General features: G+C 43.3%; 1 protein-coding gene across 5 annotated transcripts in view; it reads right to left on the reverse strand.

Annotated features, from left to right (window-relative positions):
- Positions 1-19289, reverse strand: part of LAMA3 (laminin subunit alpha 3) — a 274538-nt gene that overhangs the window by 10300 nt on the left and 244949 nt on the right. For all 5 annotated transcript variants that reach the window (XM_030810644.1, XM_012506378.2, XM_030810643.1 and 2 more), the window contains 7 exons: positions 16451-16568; positions 15929-16069; positions 13594-13733; positions 12505-12636; positions 10864-11017; positions 5371-5534; positions 756-939 (listed from right to left, as the gene is read on the reverse strand). In XM_030810644.1, coding sequence (XP_030666504.1) covers positions 756-939; positions 5371-5534; positions 10864-11017; positions 12505-12636; positions 13594-13733; positions 15929-16069; positions 16451-16568 — 1033 coding nt within the window. The remainder of the gene's footprint in view (positions 1-755; positions 940-5370; positions 5535-10863; positions 11018-12504; positions 12637-13593; positions 13734-15928; positions 16070-16450; positions 16569-19289) is intronic.

The raw sequence follows: 19289 nt of genomic DNA on the forward strand, positions 1-19289 counted from the left end.
TTGTGTTTTGTTCATTCAGCTAATTCCCACCTCCAGGTCCTTGTTATTTGCTCTTCCCTCTTCCTGGAACCCCCTCCCCATAACTTCATGTGACTACCACCTGCTGTACCAGGGCTTTCTCTACTGCCTTATTTAAAATAGTCTCCCTGCTCTCTCATTTTCTTACCTTGCTCTAGTGTTTTCTCAAAGCACTTACCAATCTCTGACATTACATTGAGGATTGTTTGCTTATGTGTTCCAGGAAGGCAGCTGAATGACCAAGTGAATGCACCTTGTCAAGTCATTTACATTTTCTGAAGTCCAGTTGCCTCATTAGAGAAATAAATAGGTCCCTTATTGCCTTAAATGGTATTTCTTGAAATCTGGAAAGGCTTTAAGCAAGAGCCGAGATGCTAGGGTCATTCCAGGTCCAGAGAGGGGCCTGGAGGCCTGGAAATTGGCCATAAGGGGGAGAAATGGTCCAGGATGCAGGAGTGAGAGTAGGCAAGGGGCATGAGGCAGCCTGGGGAGGGCTGGAGGGGATGGAAGAAGCATCAGTAAAGCCCATCTTGACTTTACTGTCTAGGATGACAGCCATGCAATGTGTGTGCCGCAGCCTCCAGTACTGAGATGCTGGGCACGCAGCGTCTGCAAGCACACAAGCTCTCCCACTCCACGCCCTCGTGTCTGGGAAGGATGCTGGGACTCCTATTTTCAGCGTCTCCGACAGTGAATTCCACACCAACTGGAGATACTGACACAGCCCCAGCTCTTACCATGTGCCATTTCCCATCATTGCATTTCTCCTTGCTTTTGATCCTCAATTTTTTCCCATCTGTCCCCAGTGCAAAGACCAGACGTCCTTTTGAAAGATAAAGAGCCATAAAGGAGTTCTTAGTGCCCATGTGAAACACCAGTCCTCTGGAGGATGTTGTCTGCATGTCCACGGCAAACTGTGACCTGTGGGGAACATCGGCGATGAAGGGAAATAGAGGTGTTCAGCGTTCCTTCGAATCTCAGAGCTGAGACAGAGGGTGGGGAGCAAACACCCAACCCCCATTTTTCAAATGGATAAGCTAAGGTAGGTACTGATTAAATGACCCGTTTCTCTGGGAACTTTAAAAAGCTATTCTATTCCAGCTGTTAATGGTTTTGTTGTATAATTTCCTTACTACATTGGGGAATAACATGGAACTTTTGCAGCAAACTTAGCTAGTGGTGTAAGTCCCAGCACATGGCAAGAAGAAACATGTCTGAATCTTTTATAAAAAGTCTATGTTTTAAAAAGTTATGGTAAAATACACTAACCTAAAATGTGCCATCTTAACCATTTTTAAGTGTATAGTTCAGTACTGTTAAGTACATTCAGATTGTTGTACAATCAATCTCGAGAACTCTTTTCATCTTGCAAAACTGAAACTTGTACCCATGAAACAAGAGCTCCCTAGTCTCGCTTCCCACAGCCCCTGACAACCAACCACCACTCTACTTTCTTTCTCGATGAACGCGACTACTCGAGATACCTCATGTAAGTGGAATTGTACGGGACTTGTCCTTTTGTGACTGGCTTATTTCACTGAGAAGCCTGTACTTTTCAAACTCAATGAATATGCATTCTGTTTTGTATGTATTCATGGAGAGGGAAGTCGTAGGAGAAGTAGGGGACAACTTGAATAACAAGGATGTGATTTAAGCATCAAAGAAGCCTTTCCTTTCTGTTAGACAGATTTAACACAAAGACACAGAAGCATAGACCCACCTTCTCCCACCCACCTCTACATTTCTCAGACCCTAATACCCTCCCTATGAAGGAAGAAGAATGAGGCAAATATCATGCAGTAAAAGCAGAGTGCGCCAGGTGCGGTGGCTCACGCCTGTAATCTCAGCACTATGGGAAAATCCTAGCACTTTGGGAGGCCGAGGTGGGTGGATCACCTGAGGTCAGGAGTTCAAGACCAGCCTGGCCAACATGGGGAAACCCTGTCTCTACTAAAAATACAAAAATTAGCTGGGTGTGGTGTTGGGCGCCTGTAATCCCAGCTAACTTGGGAGGCTGAGGCAGGAGAATCGCTTGAACCCAGGAGGTGGAGGTTGTAGTGAGCCAAGATCATGCCACTGCACTCCAGCCTGGGTGACACAGTGGCTCTGTCTAAAAAAAAAAAAAAAAAAAAAAAAAGCAGAGTGCAAGTTAGTATTCATTTGCATGATGGTTACATGTTCTATGAACATCCAGCTAAGCGAGCTTTACTTTTTATGGAAACTCACACTCACCCATCCATCCACCCATCAAACAAGTATTTAATGAGTGTGGGGGATGCATAAGGTGCAGTGCTGGACAGTAGGAATGCAACGATGGATGTTTCATTCCTTGAGTGGTTTATGGTGCAGGGGTGCCCTGAGAGGGATGCATAAAGGTGTGTGTGAAAGGGTCGTGGGAGATGCAGATGTCAACAGGCTGTCTTCAGCCATTCCTGTGGCTAACGTCTAAGCAGACACCAGATAGGAGGCATGGATTCATCCCACTCACAGCGGCATCCCCAGTGCCTATTACGCAGTAGGCACTCAATATATAGTTACTGAATTGAATTAAATGGTAAATGGAAAATTCGGAGGCAGAAACCAGAAGTGGAAGAAACAAATTATACTGTTAATTCTCTTTGCTTTTTAATTCTGTGAGGCTAAGATGCATATTTATTCTTCAGATTGGCAAGTTTCCTTGAGGGCAATGTTCTTCAAAACGAAAGAGAAATCTATATTTGTTAAATTAAGCCAACCAGATGGTAACACTGCTCAATATTTCTCTTGGTGTGTCTGTGTGTTAGTGAGGAGGTTTGGAGAATGAGGGGTAGCCAAGTTAAGGAGGATATTAGAACGTGCTGCAGAATAGAATGTACTTTCCATATGTGGGCCTGGTGATCAGACTTGACATTTGCTTTCCAGAACTGTTTCCTAAAGCAACTTTCTTTCATAAAAGACTAACTGACTAACACCCGAGAAAAGGCAGCAGTGGATTCAGATCCCAGTACATGATACTGTAGCTATGACTCTTCATTGCTGGAGGATGGGAGGGTAGGGCAGAGAGCTAAAGAGCATTTTTATACATTCACCAAAGGGGTAAAGCAATGGCACCAGTTTAAAGGAGTGTCAGAACACTGCTAGAATGTAAATCAGAATGAGAACAACAGAATCCTCCAACTCTTACAACTTTCTGAAAATAACTGATTGCTACAACATTTGGGGCTAAAATATAAGTTGAAAATTATATTTACTGATTGACTTTTTAAAAAATTTTACCTTTTAAAATGTTACTTTTTCATTAATGATGTACGGTTTAATGTTGGATGGGAAGGCACAGGGGTTGAATCATCAGAAGTTGGTAACTCACTGCACTGAATGTGTTGAGAGAGAAGCTGCCAGGGAGGGGAGGGCCAAGCTGATGGAGAGGCCACAAGGGGGAGGCCAGAGGCGGGAGGCTGGGGAAAGGGGAGTCCAGGCAGTTTCTTGAAAGAGGGAGGTTGGCTGGGTGCGGTGGCTCACGCCTGTAATCCCAGCACTTTGGGAGGCCGAGGCGGGCGGATCACAAGGTCAGGAGTTCGAGACCAGCCTGACCAACATAGTGAAACCCCGTCTCTAATAAAAATACAAAAAAATTAGCTGGGCGTGGTGGTGGGCACCTATAGTCCCAGCTACTCAGGAGGCTGAGACAGGAGAATGGTGTGAACCCGGGAGGCAGAAGTTGCAGTGAGCCAAGTCACGCCACTGCACTCCAGCCTGGGTGACAGAGTGATACTCCGTCTCAAAAAAAAAAAAAAAAAGGCTGGGCGCGGTGGCTCACGCTTGTAATCCCAGCACTTTGGGACGCCGAGGCGGGCGGATCACGAGGTCAGGAGATCGAGACCATGGTGAAACCCCGTCTCTACTAAAAATACAAAAAAAAAAAATTAGCCAGGCGTGGTGGCGGGCGCCTGTAGTCCCAGCTACTCGGAGAGGCTGAGGCAGGAGAATGGGGTGAACCCGGGAGGCGGAGCTTGCAGTGAGCCGAGATTGAGCCACTGCGCTCCAGCCTGGGCGACAGAGCGAGACTCCGTCTCAAAAAAGAAAAAAAAAAAAAGAAAAGAAAAGAAAGAGGGAGGTCATTATCATTAAGGTCAGCTTGACCAAGAGAGCAGGGGTGGGGAGTGGGACCTCCCCACCAAGGAGTAGCCAGGGGAGGGGACAACTGGAGGGACAATCTCCTCTCCTTCTGCCTTAGCTTCTACTAGCACAGTTTTGGAAAATGAGGGACCCCAAGACTTTCCGTGGGGCAGCTGGAGACGTGGAGCTGTCCACACAGGCTTTCTCCTTCAGAGCTTGGCAGTCAATCTCTCTCTGACCTTTACCTCTCTCTGCCTGTGATGCATGCTCACAGGCAGAGAGAGGCCATTTATGGCCAACACTGAGCTCTTCTCAGAGATGATCTCCGCTTGGGGGCACTGCAGGCACCTGGCTGAGACTGTGTTACAGCTGGACTGCAGCCTGAGGCCCTTCCTACCTGGCTCTGTCCTCCCTGCACCCTCCCCTCACAGTATCTGCAGGCCCACAGCCATCTGCGGGCTCTCCCTGCCTGCCCCCGTCTCTGTCCCCTTCTGGTCATCTTTCACAGGCTTCCCCACAGTGAACCTCTTGCCCATCTAATCCCATCTTAGTGTCTGTGTCTCAGAGGAGCTGCCCTGGCACGTGGCCTAGAGTCACCCAGCCAGTAAGTGGTGAAGCAAGACTGAAAGCCAGATGTTAGAGCCAGGTCCTTTTAGCCCCCGGGCAATTCTGCCTCTGTGGGAAAGCCGTGAAGAAAAGGTCAGTACCTTTTTATCTGTGGCTCCTTCAAATCACCTGAAAATGACAAATCTTGTTTTTCTAATTTTTTTCTGACATAATTAATATTTCTGCTCATTCCTTCCTCCCCAAAAGAGGTGCAACTTGTTAGCACAAAAAGGCCAAATGTATTCTCTAAAAATGATCTATCTGGCACTGCATCTACCAAAAAAGAATGATTTTAGTTTCACTACAGAATACAAGAAAAGAAAGGTAATTTGTCATGGAAATAAACAGCAGCTTTAGAAAAAAAAAGTCAGCCTTATTTTTAGAACACCATCAATTCTAAACCAGAGCTGAGCTGATTGTTTCAGCCTCTGAGAAGTACGCTGTCGTCACAGTTGCCTCCAGCTGCTGGGAAAGCACATGGCAGGCAATCATTCTCCCTGTCCTGTGCAGGCCAGCACCTCTTTGCACAAAAATGATAGTGCCACCTTCATTAGAGACAGCTGCATGGTGTCATGGCAGTCAGACTTCCCTGCGGTGGAATCGCAGAGTCAGGTTCTGAGTTGGTGCTGGGGCAGGAAAGCTAAATAATACCTGGGTTTCAGCAGCTCCTGAGGAAGTTTGAATAGCAAGTGGCTGGTGGGAATGTCCCCAAACTGGAGGGCTCCATGATTGGCCTGGGTCCTGGGAAGTGGTGAGCAAGCATCTTGCCACACCTTCATGCTCCTTGGGGAGGCCACTGGTGTGTCTTGCAACAGCTGCATGAGAAAAGAGCAACACAATTATCAGAGGAAAGAGTGAAGAATGCTTATCTTGCTAAGTACGTTGCTTAATTTTCACCCTTGATCCTAAGTGAGGAATTCAGTAGGGCAATAGAAGGCCTAGGAAATGGTACCATGGAGATGGGAAGTTTCCACTGAGAGCCCTTCCCGCGGGTCACTGACTGGCATGGAGTGGGCAGAACGGAGAGCTCATTCTTTATTTAGCTCTTTAACCTTTCCCGAAGCCAGATCCTCGCAATCCCTATCAGTGCCCTAGTATGGCTTTGATTTGAGAGCATTTTGCCACCAGGAAGGTGTAAGACAGGGCTAGGAGGCAGAGGGGCTCATTCTTTTGGGGAAAACAAAGTTTGGGAGAGTCTAAATATCCTCCTTTTCTCTCCCTCCTTCTTTGGGGAGCATGCATGTTATTCTCATCTTACACAAGTCTGGGTTCTTCTCTGAAAGCTGCTGCACCTGGGACCAGTGGCTGCCTGGTGCCCCTTTCCACCACTGAGAATCGGAAGAACCGCAGTGTCGCTTGAGGGAGCCAGCATTTGGCCAGCGGTACCGAGACACCCACAGCCTGCCAGTGAAACATGGAGCTGCAAACCTGCGGCCACCTCCGCTAACAACCATTCACTTGGGCAACAGGGTAGGTGAAAGGACCAAGATAGCAGGAGAGAGAGAGAAGGGAGGGGACCACATCCTGTCCCCACTTCCATCAGAGTTGACTCATGCAGAGAAGTTTGAACTTTTGAATGGGACTGAGTTTTAATGCAGAGAAACAACCATAATAGATGTTAAATGTGACTAGGAAAATTGTTGGAAGTAGCTGAGATTCCCCAGCCCTGCCCCTCTTTTCTCCACCGCAGAGCTCAGGTTCTGAAATGCCCATGCACTTTTCCCAGGCGCTCAGAGCTCAGTGGGGATCTCCATCAGTCAAAGCAAAGGGTGGGGATTCACCCTACTAGGGGTTGGTTCAGAAATTTACATATGACCCCTCCCTCCTGGCCAATGAGCCCTGAGAGGAAGTTGAAGGCGGGGCTTCTGGTAAATAATTCCATATTAGCACAAAGAGAAACCCAGGCAGAATTGGTGCTTCATTGTGCTGGACAGTGTGGTGCGGATGCGATTCCGAGAAGCACGCAGGATGGAGCCAAGAGAACCAAGAGGAAGCACAGCCAACTCCTGATGGGCCAGGCCTCAAGCCTCACCCACCCCTGCATGGCTCACTGTGTGAGATTATTATTATTGTTTAAGTCATTAATTTTGCAGTGAGTTTTCTGAATCAGCAGCTAAAGGCTTCCCAAAAGATTCACATTCCTTCAGGGGTGGGTTTTCTTCCCTGACCCATTTCCTGTACATAGTGCTCAGAATGCAAACTTGAATCAGTTATTTAAAATGATGCTTGCACATTGCTGAATGGAGACGTTCTACCATACCCAACAGAAACTTAAGTGAGTTACTTATATCAGCCAAACCTTGATCCTACTGAGATTAAAACCCAGCCTGGGCTCCTGCCTGGGACTCATACTAGTGGGTCTTGCTCCCTCTCTGGAGTCTTCTCTGTGTGTCAGCAGCATGAGCATCAAGGTGAACAGTTTTGAAAGACAGCCTTTGCCACCAAATGTCCCTTAATTCTCTTAATGGCATCATCATCCTTTAAAGCATCCAGGCTCAAAATCTTGGTCCTCATGGACACCCGCCTCCCTGGCCTCTATCATGCATTCAGTTCTCATGTTCTACTCTTCTTCTGTGTGATATATTTTGTTTCCAATCCTTCCTTTTCATTTCTAGTGCCTATGCCCTGAAAGTCAGCCCTGACTCTTTTTTTTTTTTTTTTTGCGTTTGAGATGGAGTCTCACTCTGTTGCCCAGGCTGCAGTGCAGTGGCATGATCTCAGCTCACTGCAACCTCCACCTACCGGCTTCAAGTGATTCTCTTGCCTCAGCCTTCCTAGTGGCTGGGATTACAGGTGCCTGCCACCAAGCCGGGCTAATTTTTGTATTTTAAGTAGAGACGGGGTTTCACCATGTTGGCCAGGCTGGTCTTGAACTCCTGACCTCAGGTGATTTGCCTGCCTTGGCCTCCCAAAGTGCTGGGATTACAGGTGTGACCGACCGTGCCCAGCCAGCCCTGACTCTTTTGCCTGGATGATTACAGTAGCTTGCCAATCTGACTCCTTGGCTCTAGAACTTTCCTACACCAAACCATCCCACAGGCTGCTACCAGCTTAGTAATCTTTAATCTTTTCAGCTGCTTACAGGACTCCTTTCAATGGCGTTACACTGACTATAGAAAAATGTCCAATTGATGTAGGTTGTATGAGGCTTGCCTGATCTGGCTCCAGGGTGTGATTCCAATTTACCTCTCTTAGTCTCCTTTCTCCATCAAGTTTCCTACTGTTCACCAGGCTCTCTGAGCCTGTAGAGGCCACATGATGTGGCTTGAAGAGCACATTCTTTGTGCTTAAGTTTGAATCTTGTGCTCTTCTTGTGCTTCTGGGAATCACATCCTCACTACACTGTCCAGCACAAGAAGCATGGATTCTGCCTGGGTTTCTCTTTGTGCTAAAATGGAATTCTTTATCAGAAGCCATGCCCTCAACTTCTTCTCAGGGCTCATTGTCTAGGAGCGAGGGGCCACATGTCCATTTCTGAACCAACCCCTAGTAAGGTGAATCCCCACCCTTCGCTTTGACTGATGAAGATCCCCACTGAGCTCTGAGCGCCTGGGAGAAGAGCACGTTCTTTGTGCTTAAGAGTTTTAAGTTTGAACACTTGAACACAGGAAGAGGAACATCACACACCGCGGCCTGTTGTGGGGTGGGGTGGGAGGAGGGATAGCATTAGGAGATATACCTAATGTAAATGACGAGTTAATGGGTGCAGCACACCAACATGGCACATGTATACATATGTAACAAACCTGCATGTTGTGCATATGTACCCTAGAACTTAAAGTATAATAAAATATATATATAAAAAAAGAAAAAATAAAAATAAAAATTTAGTTAATATGGAAAAGAAAAAAGAGTCTTAAGTTTGAATCCTGACTCTGCCATTTACTGACACGGTGCTCTTTGGCAACTTTTTTTTTAACCTCTTAGACACTCAATTTCCTGACCTGTAAGGTTGGCATTTGATTCTGCTCTCAGAGGGGTGTGTTGAGAAGAGAGAGAGAGAAAGCATGAAGTCAGTCTGGTGAGGATGCATGCAGCATGTCTTGCACCCGTGAGTCCCAGCCACATCCTGCCTCCAGCTTTGGGCTTCTGCTTGGGCAGCAACAATACTCACTCATCTAAATTCGACCCACACTCCAGACCCAGCTCCTGGGGCACCTTCTCCAGAAGAACCCTCCTGATTCCCATGGTGGGAAAATTCCTGCCACACCACTCCTGCAGCATCTTATGCCCTTTCACTTAGGTTTTCAGTAGCATGCATAGTAATAATAACTAGCATTTAATGCATACTTACTATCTGCCAGGCACTTTTCTAAGTATTTTGTGTTTATTACTTCATTTAATCCTCACATCAACATCATGAGGTATTACCATTATTTATCTTCATTTACGTTGGAGCAAATAGACCCAGAGAGAGGTTTAACAATTGCCCAAGATCACATACCTAATAAATGGTAAAGCCGGATGCAAACCCAGGAGGTCTGACTCCAGAGTCCAGTACTTAACCACTAAGCTGTGCTGTATTCTCTCTGCTACTGGGCAGAGACTAATGTCCTATTCCATCCAAACTGGGGGCTTATGCAAAACAGGAGGAAATGAAATAGTGTATTCGCTAATGTTTTCCACATTAATAGCCCCAGTCCTACCCTATCTGCTGAAGCCCACACAGAGACTCCTGACAGTCTCCCACCAAATTTCTGCACCTAGGTGTCCTGCAGACTCCTGTCACTCAATACACCACAAACTCCATTCATTCTCTTTTCCTCCAAATATTTGTCCTTCTCCTATCTCCATGGAGAGGACATCTCCATCCATCCAATAACCCAGACTGGGTGCCTCAGAATTATTTTAACTCCTGCCTCTCTCTTGTCTTCCCAATTCAATTATTGTCTGAGTCATGTGTATTCTATCTTGTAAACAGATTTGAATCCATTTGCTCTCTCCAGTTCACCATCACTGGGCTAATTTAGTCTCTCAATAACTTTCAGCCTTACAATGAAAAAGTGAATATATGACTTCATTTTTGATGGGGCAATTCTAAAGATGTTCCCATAATGGGAAAATGACAGCCCTTCTGGATTTATGAAGTATATTTCTTCTTAATAGCATAAAACATGTATTTTATTAGGTATTATCTGCTCATGCTCTCCCATATCATTGTGCAGTGGGGAAATATTGGTAGAGAAGCAGCATGTGGTTGACATTAAGTGGAAAGTGTATTGAACAGGAGCACATAGCTCTCAAGAGGCCACAGGCTCCTGGGTTGGAACTCCAACTCCACCTTCCATCTGTGGGAGCTTGGGCAGAACTGCTTACCTTTCTACACTGCAGTATAAGGTTATTGAAGGATTTGGTAAGAAAATCCACTTGGAGTGCATAGTGCAGTGCCTGGCGGATCCGAGGTGCCCACTGTTATCCATTAACCATATTAATTGTAACCTCAGACTTGGGAAAGTTACATTGTTGACCTTGAGCAGAGCAAGGAGCTCCTTAAGCCCTGATCCTGTGTTCAATTCATCACAGTGTTCTGCTCCTCCAAATAAGGAGTTTCATTTCCTCTCAGTCCCTCTCAGTGCTGTACTTCAGAATCACCTGGGGAGCTTCACAAACTACCGATACACCCACTCCATGAGCATCTGACTTAATTGGGTCGGATGCAGCCTAAGCTTTGGGGTGTTAAAGCTCCCCAGGTGTTTCTAGTCTGCAGTCAAGGGTACACCACATTGGTTTTGACAAGGCCCAGATGTATGGGTGTATCTTGTCATAGGAGTTGCATCAGAGCAGAGGGGAGGTCTGTGGGCAGGAAGAGGAGCATGGCCCTTATATTGTATAGAAAAACATAGGACCTGCTGGGGACACAGCAGAAATGTTAAAACAGCAAGACATTAGCTACAGAAATTAAGAAACCTAAGTCATGGTTCTGTTCTGTGAGTGCAAAACTTGCCAACTTTTCTTCAAGATGCAAAATACAAGCTAAAAAGAAAACCACTTCGACATTTTGGTGTGATTAAACTGTTGATAACCCATCAATCCCACTTCATGGATTGATGAGCTCTCACCCCCTTCCCCAATATCTCCCACAAGGCAGGTTCAGGGGAATCCTCCAAGGAGGAGTGAAACCCAGGGTTAGGTTTGGACACTTACTTGGTTGATACGGAAAGTCTTGGTCTTGTTAAACCTGGTAGAACCTTTAAGCAACATTAGAAAAGGTGGTGTGTTTAAACTGCAGCCTCCCAAGGACACATCTCTCTTGAGAGAGTTACTGGTCAAATCTAGGACTTCGGGACTCAGTGATAACCTGGAAAAAGAGCAGAAATGAAAGATGCTGCCAAACTTGGACATGTCGAGGAAGACCCGCTGGTAGAGAGAGCTCATTTCAAAAACTACATGTTTTGGGTATGAAGAGGGGTTGGTTAATGGGTACAAAAATGCAGTTAGATAGAAGGAATATGATCTAGTGTTTGGCAGCACAATAGGGTGACTCAAATTAACGATGATTTATTGTATAATTTAAAATAGCTACAGGAGAAGATTTGGGATGTTCCCAACACAAAGAAATGATGAATGCTTGAAATGAAGCACATTCCAGTTACCCAGATTTAATCATTACACATTGTAGACCTGTATCAAAATACCACATGTACCCCATAAATGTGTATTAATACAACTGTTATGTATCAATAATTTTTTTAAAAATTACACATTCTTTTGGTCATGGTTCCTAGGGAAACTTTCATCTCCTACTTTAATATCACCTCTACAAGCCAGAGAGGAGCCCAAGAAACCTTTATTGACCCGGGATTGTGGCAGAATTGTGGGAGGGCCGGGATACTATAGTTCTGTCTTTGAAATGGGTGTCATATGGAAATACGAAAGTAAAATATGCACAGAGGGGGAAGCTGGGCACTGGATGATACTGAATGATGGTAAATATAAGGAAACTTCAGAGGTGAGTTTATGGAAGGATTTATCTGACTATGAGGAGGAAAGTCTTGGACAAATTTGCTTTATCTCACGATTCTTGTCCAAGCCTTATCATGGCAGTAAGCTGTTGCTAACAACCCCGGGCCTTCCCCATCCCTCCCACTTCCTGCTCCAGTCCCTGAATTAGATGTTCAAGGAAGATGTTTCATCAACCAGGAGGGAAATGAGAACTCTAAGCCTCATCCTGGCCAAGAAGGATGGAGCCCTAATGGGTGGGAGGCTGTCATGGTAGCCTGAGAATTCCAGCCTGAGGTTCACAGCCAGAACCAGGCCCTCTCCTTACTCTGGAGAAGATTTTGCCTCTTATCTAAAAACAATCATTTTGTATCAAAAGAAAATATGTAAACACTTGCATGGAAGCCCCAAGGGCTACTCTCTCTCTATTAAATATCACGTTCAATGTGGTGATTTAGTTTCCTAGCACAGCACTGGTCCATGCAATTCCTTGGCCTTGAAAACCATGGAGAGCTGATTAAATCTAATTGCACAATCTTGATTATAATGCAATAAAATTTCAGTGAATACTTTTCAGGGACATAATATGAAGTTAATTTTAATTAGGCCTTTTCCAAGGTTTCACGCTAACGCTGCTCCTCCAAAAGGAGGCCGGGCCCAGGAGTTTTTTGTGGGTTTGTTTTTTAATGGGTGTATCTTGCCAAAGATGGCATTTTGAAAGACTGTGGTATGCGGGTCTCACGCAGCACACGTAGACAAAGCTGACTTTGTTAACTGGACCAAAGAGATACCCTTCCCATGGGCGGGCCATTCTCATCAGTTACCCACAAAGAGAGGATCACCTACCTCTGGACAAAAACATTGCTAATACAACCCTCAAAATTGCTCCCGCCCAGACGCAGAGACTGCTGGGAACTTGAAATGGGTTTTAGCCTTCCGTTATTTCTCAGAGGCTGGTCATCGATGAGAAGCCGTAATCTGAAAGGGAAGAAAAGCAACTCATGGGTGAGAACTGCTGAAAAAAAAGGCCCTTGCCATGTGGCCAACTCACTGTCTAAGACTCAGATTCAATATTTGTTATCTAAAATAACTAGAGAAACTAGACTTTATTTTTAAAGAGCATTATAACTTTTTTCATGTATTTTCTTTTGCACATAACATTTTTATTAAAGTGGGTGTATCTTGCCAAAGATGGCATTTTGAAAGACTGTGGTATGAGAGCCTCATGTACAGAAAGTGCACAGGCTATAAGTGTTCAGCTCAACGAATTTTTGCAACAGAAATACACCAACATTACCAGCACCCAGATAAAGAAATAGAATAGAGTAGCACCCCAGGAACCCTGTTGTGCATTCCCTTCAACTCTATAGCCTCTCTCCCTCTATCCTGAATTCTGATGGAATGGATTAGTTCTTGCCTGTTTTTGAACTTTGTATAAAGGAAATCATATGAGATGAACTTTTATGTGTGACTCAATGTTTTCCACATTATGTTTGTGAGGGTCATTCATGTCATTACATATAGTTCTAGATCCTTCTTTCTCATTGCTTTATAGCATTCCATTTTGAATACACCACAATTTATCCATCCAACTGATTTATTTTTAAAATTTTATTTATTTACATTTTATTTTATTTTATTTTTCTTGGATACATGGTTTCACTATGTTTCCAAGACTGGTCTCGAACTCTTGGCCTCAAGCAACCCTCTTGCCTCAGCCTTCTTAGTTGTTGGGATTACAGACATGAGCCACCATGTGTGGCAATTTTTTTTTATGAAGAAATTGATACGGAATAAGGAAGAAGGCCAAGACTTATTAGTGAAGTATTTTTGGTATCAAGGGCAAATATTTTGCAAAAAGACACCAGAAAATTCTATTAAACGAAAGAGAGTAAAACTCACTCATGGCTCTGACAGAAGTATTATTCCACTTACCCAGAGCTGTCGCTTATTACAGATACATAATGCAGTAAACCATCCATATACGTCTGAGGAGATTTAAAAATTGGGCCGCCACTATCCCTGGTGCTCAACTCAATGTAACCATCTTCCAGAGTGACCTGCAGGCTGCTTGTCTGAAATCATCATAGAAAATACCCATCAACTAATTTGCACATAAGGATTATGCCTGTATCTGTACTGAATTTATCATCCAAACCGTGTATAAAACAATCAGGATGTTTTGACCCAAATGCTTTGAGTTTGCTTTTTGCTCTAAAGATTATTTTTTGCATATTTGACTCCATGTTTATAAATATAAAAATCTTATGCAAATCATGTCAACACCAATGAATTTGTCAAAATCATTTTTTGGACCTACATTCATTAAGCCAATTTAATTTCTCAATTGACTATACAAAACAGTTAAATCATTTCTAAATTTTTCTATTTTATCTTATTATTATTATTATTATTTGAGACAGAGTCTTGCTCTCTTGCATAGGCTAGAGTACAGTGGCACCCTCCTAGGCTCAAGTGATCCTCCCACCTCAGCCTCCTGAGAAGCTGGGACCACAGGCGCACACCACCACAGCCGGCTAAGTTTGTAATTTTTTGTAGACACAGAATCTCACTATGTTCCCTAGGCTGGTCTCAGACCTCTGGGCTCAAGAGATACTCCTGGCTTGGCCTCCCAAGGTGCTGGGATTACAGGTGTGAGCCATCATGCCCAGTCTAAATTTTTCTATTTTTATTTTTCTTTGGCTGAAGTTATTTCTATCAGGATCAATTCGTTGCTAAATAAATTTTACAGCAAAGACTCAATTCCTCAATTTTTAATATAAGAATATTACAGTGATCTCTTCAATCATTATAAATTTTTTATTTCCTAGTCATTATTTCTGGGAAGTCCAATTCTTCATGTTGAACTCTGAAGATGTAAATTTGGGCAAGATAATTTGACTCTTCCTGTCAATCATTAATTTTAAAAATGTGCAGTCTCAGCACTTGTCATTTCAATTTTGTTTGTGTTTTTTCTACCAAGTATAATTTCTGCAGTTTTCAACAAGATGTGATTCTTTAGTAAGATTTCAGTCTAAAACAAGTTTTATAGTGTGTGGTTATAGCCATTGTTGATTTTACTTTGTGCTGACTTTTTTTCAACTGGCAAAATTCATTATGAATTGCATAAAATAATGCTAACTTATATGTATCTTTAGCTAACCCATTATGAAATTGAGGGCCATGTCCCTATGCTGTATCCAGGACTCCCCCATTGTCCAGGGTGGATCTAATCTTTTGCTAACCTAATTCTTCCATCTGCTCTCGATCATTTTGTGAATTGTGTACTAACTGTTCCTACACGTGGCAGAGGAAACAAGTGTTAGGTATCATAAGAGCTAGATCAAAACATCCTGCTTTCATGGAAAAGCCACCCCCACAGTCTAAATGTTAGCATGCGCTTCTTTAGGGCTCATTTTAAAAATAAAACCTCAGGGACTGGTGAGCAAGCCGCCAAGAGAGGGGCGGCCTTCCTGATATTACAGAGCCACAGAGTCAGCCACCCAGAGAGGGGCGGCCTTCCTTATATTACAGAGCCACAGAGTCAGCCACCAGCCATTTTCTTGACAGATGCTAGAAGTCTGTTGTGCTCTGCAATCCTAAATAAACAAATTCAGAAATAATCATACTCTACTTCTATTTAAAAATTCCACTCATTCCACAAATATTCATTTCTAAATATTAGGTGACTTCTATAGCTACATAACCACACTAGCTAAATCCACTTAAGTTATAGATGGTATCTCCTTGTGGAAGAGAATTTATGTGGCTCTGCTGTACATGAGGAAAGAGAAAAGGATCTTATTTTCTCCAATTCCCCAGGTATAAATATTGTCCAACTAGCTGCTGCTGCTGCTGCTGCAAAATGGCAATCTGGAGAGCTACCTTTAATGCAACCAAAAAGAAATCATAGGGACACACTCTGATTTTCTTTCTGAGCTCTGAAACTTTAAGCTACATTATTAACTACAGTAGTTATAATCCACCTTAACTCTTACTACAAAATATACCTGAAAAGAATAAAAATGAGTCCATGAATACACACAAATGCAACTCTGTAAATTATAATGTTACTTTCTAAACTTGATTTCTTTGAGGACCTACCCCAGAGTGGGGAATAACGTTCATGGTGGAACTATACAATAGCATTTACTGTGTGATGATAGAAAAAAAGTACAACTCCACCACTTTCAAACTCTCTCTGTTGTTTTTAACATCAAATTTTGAGTCAGGTTTAAATCTTGTTTGATATTAATGCACTACTGCATACCCGTGTCTGATGATTTAATAATATGCCACTGGGTTCAAAGGTCTGAAATCCAAATGAGGCCTGGAGGTGGTCAGTAGGTGGTAAGCCCAAATTAGTGAAACTCAATTGTCCTCCTCTGGAGAATGAGGCAGATCGCACAAGCTGAAATGCAAACATGGAATAAATTACTGGCATTGTAATCATTTCTTGGCTGAAATACAGTACCTTACCCTATCTCACTTTACCCAAACTGATTAATGTGATTTATGTAACCTCAGAAAGAAAGAGAGCTTACTTTTCTGCATAAGTCAGCAATCATCTGTAAGTTTTTGTGTATGTAGTTGGTCTTCCTACTTTCCTACAAATTTAATGTGTAAACCTGAAAAGGTTCAGCATCTTGCAAGCACATGGGGAGTGTATATGAGCCAGTTCACTGTAACACTGTGTGCTATCAGAAAGAAGTCAAAAGTTGCTGCGTCAATGGATACAGAAGGTGGGTTGGCTGGGAAGCACTCCTTCACAAGGTTCTGAACCTTCACTTACCTTCCAGTCTTCCGAGCACTTTTTGGTTACTCCCACAGTATCATTCAATCTAACGACACCACTGGTTTTCTTCAAATTTTTCATGCAGCCTCGGAAAGCAGGTGTAGAAATGTTAAATCTGATTAGGAACACAAATAAAAGGAAGAGATGGATCATGTCAGGCTCACGTGAAATCAGAGCTGAAATGCTGTGCTCTTTAGTACTTTTCACCCATAAATGAGTATGTGTTTTATGTTTATCCTTTCCCATGGGATTCCCATAATGCTACTTATTTTATGATGCTGGGAGAACCGACTTCCTTTCTGTATAAGTTTACATTCCCAGCTTTAAAAATGCAGACAACAATGTTAACAGAAGAATGGCCAGTGGCCGCAAAAGGTACAGAGACAGAGAAGATGCATAATATCTAGAACTGCCCATCCCTCCCCCTGAAGTGACAGCATTGCGGGTGGATAGGACATGTATTAATAAGTTAATAGATGATATGATATACATATACATTAATAAAGTAATAAATCGTTTGTAGGAACCAGGAATGCTCTAGAAAACTTTTTGCTCTTTTTTTTCTGTTCACTGTTAAGTTAGCCACTGTAAAGTCAGAAGAAACAAAGTGTTACTTTTTGGTTCTATTCAATTATGAAAAATGTAGCTTGATTTAAGCAATGCCAAGCTGAAACAATGGAACACATTGTCTGAGTTCATATGCTGCTGTATCTACCACCTCCTACCTGTGGGCAAAGGGTTATTGCCAGGATTAAAAAAATTAACGGGCCAGGTGGGGTGGCTCATGCCTGTAATCCCAGCACTTTGGGAGGCTAAGTCAGGTGGATCACCTGAGGTCAGGTGTTTGAGACCAGGCTGGTCAACATTGTGAAACCTTAACTCTACTAAAAATACAAAAACTAGCTGGACGTGGTGGCAAGCACCTGTAGTCCCAGCTACCCGGGAGCTGAGGTTGGAGAATCACCTGAACCAGGGAGGCGGAGGTTGCAGTGAACTGAGATCGCGCCACTGTACTCCAGCCTGGGCAACAGAGCGAGACTCTGTCTCAAAAAACAAACACAAAACCAAAAAAAACAAGTTAACGTACAGCAAGAGCTTGCAGCAGTGCATGGCACCTGGGCGTGAATGCTCAGCAGGTGTTTCTGAGAGGCAAAATTGTGCTGCTCTGGACCAGCCAAATTGCCTGGGTTCAAGTTCTGTCCCTTCTGATTGAACAGGCAACTTTTCTCTGTGCCTGTTTCCTCATTTAGACAATGGGAATATGTGAATCTGTTTCACAGGGTTGTCGTAGTCTAAGAAAGTTAATATATGTAACACACTCAAACAGTGTTTTGTACAGAGTAAGGACTCAATGTGAGATAGTCAAGTTAGTAACTACTCCCATATTACTGCTCTTATATAATGAGAGCAATTTCTAAAGCAGCTCTTTCTACATGGCCCCAGGGCATTTCCCCTTCGATTTGACTTCTGGATCTGTCTGGAGCTGAATGCACATAAAGCATTCACACACATGAACTAACTGAAGTCCAGGCAAATATTTGTGTTTCTTAAACAAATGATGTACTAAGAAAACCCAAAGCTGATTTCATTCTAAATCCCTAATGCAGCTTATTTTTCTAAATGGAAAGGTGTCTGCATTCATTTTAATCCAATTCATTAGAAACAGTTGAGCTATGTGTAATAGACCTAAAATTAAATTTCATTAAAAGGAAAAGAAAGAAACAAATCCTCACTGGCATTACAGTATGAGCCTAATTATTTTATAAAGATGGCCTTTTGCCTCAGAAGAGGAGGAGGGTTCATTTTCATTCCTGGAGCTTGCCTATTTATACATGGTTTTAGGTCAATTCTTCTTTGGGTTTCAACATATCTCTTGGACAACAACATTCCAGATGTCCCTCTCTCCATAGATTATTGGTCAAAGAAAGAAGGTTGCAGAAAAGGAAAATAGTGGGAGAGAAAGGCAGTTAACAGATACAGACCACCTATTTTTGCACAAAGCTCTATGAATCCAACTTACAATAACCTTTTGAGGGGGGTATTTTCTCTTTTATATTATTTTATTTTAAGTTCTAGGATACATGTGCAGGAAGGGCAGGTTTTCTTATCTAACATTTATTGAGCACTGACCATGTGCTGACCTCTGCTAATTCCTTTACACACTTTGAATCTTCCAACCACCCTATGAGATAGGCAGCTACTATGCCCATATTATAGATGTAGCAACGAGGCTTGAGAGGTTAAGGCCTTGCCTAAGGTCACACAGTGGTAAGTGGCAGAGCTGGGGTCTGTACTGTCAGTGTGTCACACAGGTTAGTGAGGCTTGAAGCCCTTGCTTTTTATGCTTACAGTTGATATTCCTGCAGCACTTGGAAGTGATCATGCCTTCTTCTAGAAGAGTTATCTACAGCAGAAGTGTTAAAAAGGAAGAGATTTACTTCCACTATTCCTGGGGGGGTTCTTGTTACCTTGGCTTACCTGAGGACCTACAGTTCTACATTTACTCCAGGATACAGGGTCTGAACATACTTGCTAGAGGAATGTGATTGCACTGGGGCATGAATTGCTGTGTTAGCGGGTTCCTGCGTTGGGGTATTTATGTATACTTTGGGCCAACCTGTCCACAAAAGCTTAGCCAGCTCCATGGCTGCTGCAGGCCGACTTCAGAGAGCAAAAAGAACAAAAGGCAGCCCTAACCTCGGTGTTGGGTACTTAGTCAATGTTGAATAGATCCTTGATTGATTTTTACTCTTTGGATCATTTTCATTTTAGTGTTTATTATCACACTCTGTAAACAGTGGTGTAGGTCCTCAAGAAAAATGCCTTCGTTGGTGTC

The sequence above is a fragment of the Nomascus leucogenys genome, chromosome 4 (genome assembly GCF_006542625.1).
Source record: "Nomascus leucogenys isolate Asia chromosome 4, Asia_NLE_v1, whole genome shotgun sequence".
NCBI lineage: Eukaryota > Metazoa > Chordata > Mammalia > Primates > Hylobatidae > Nomascus > Nomascus leucogenys.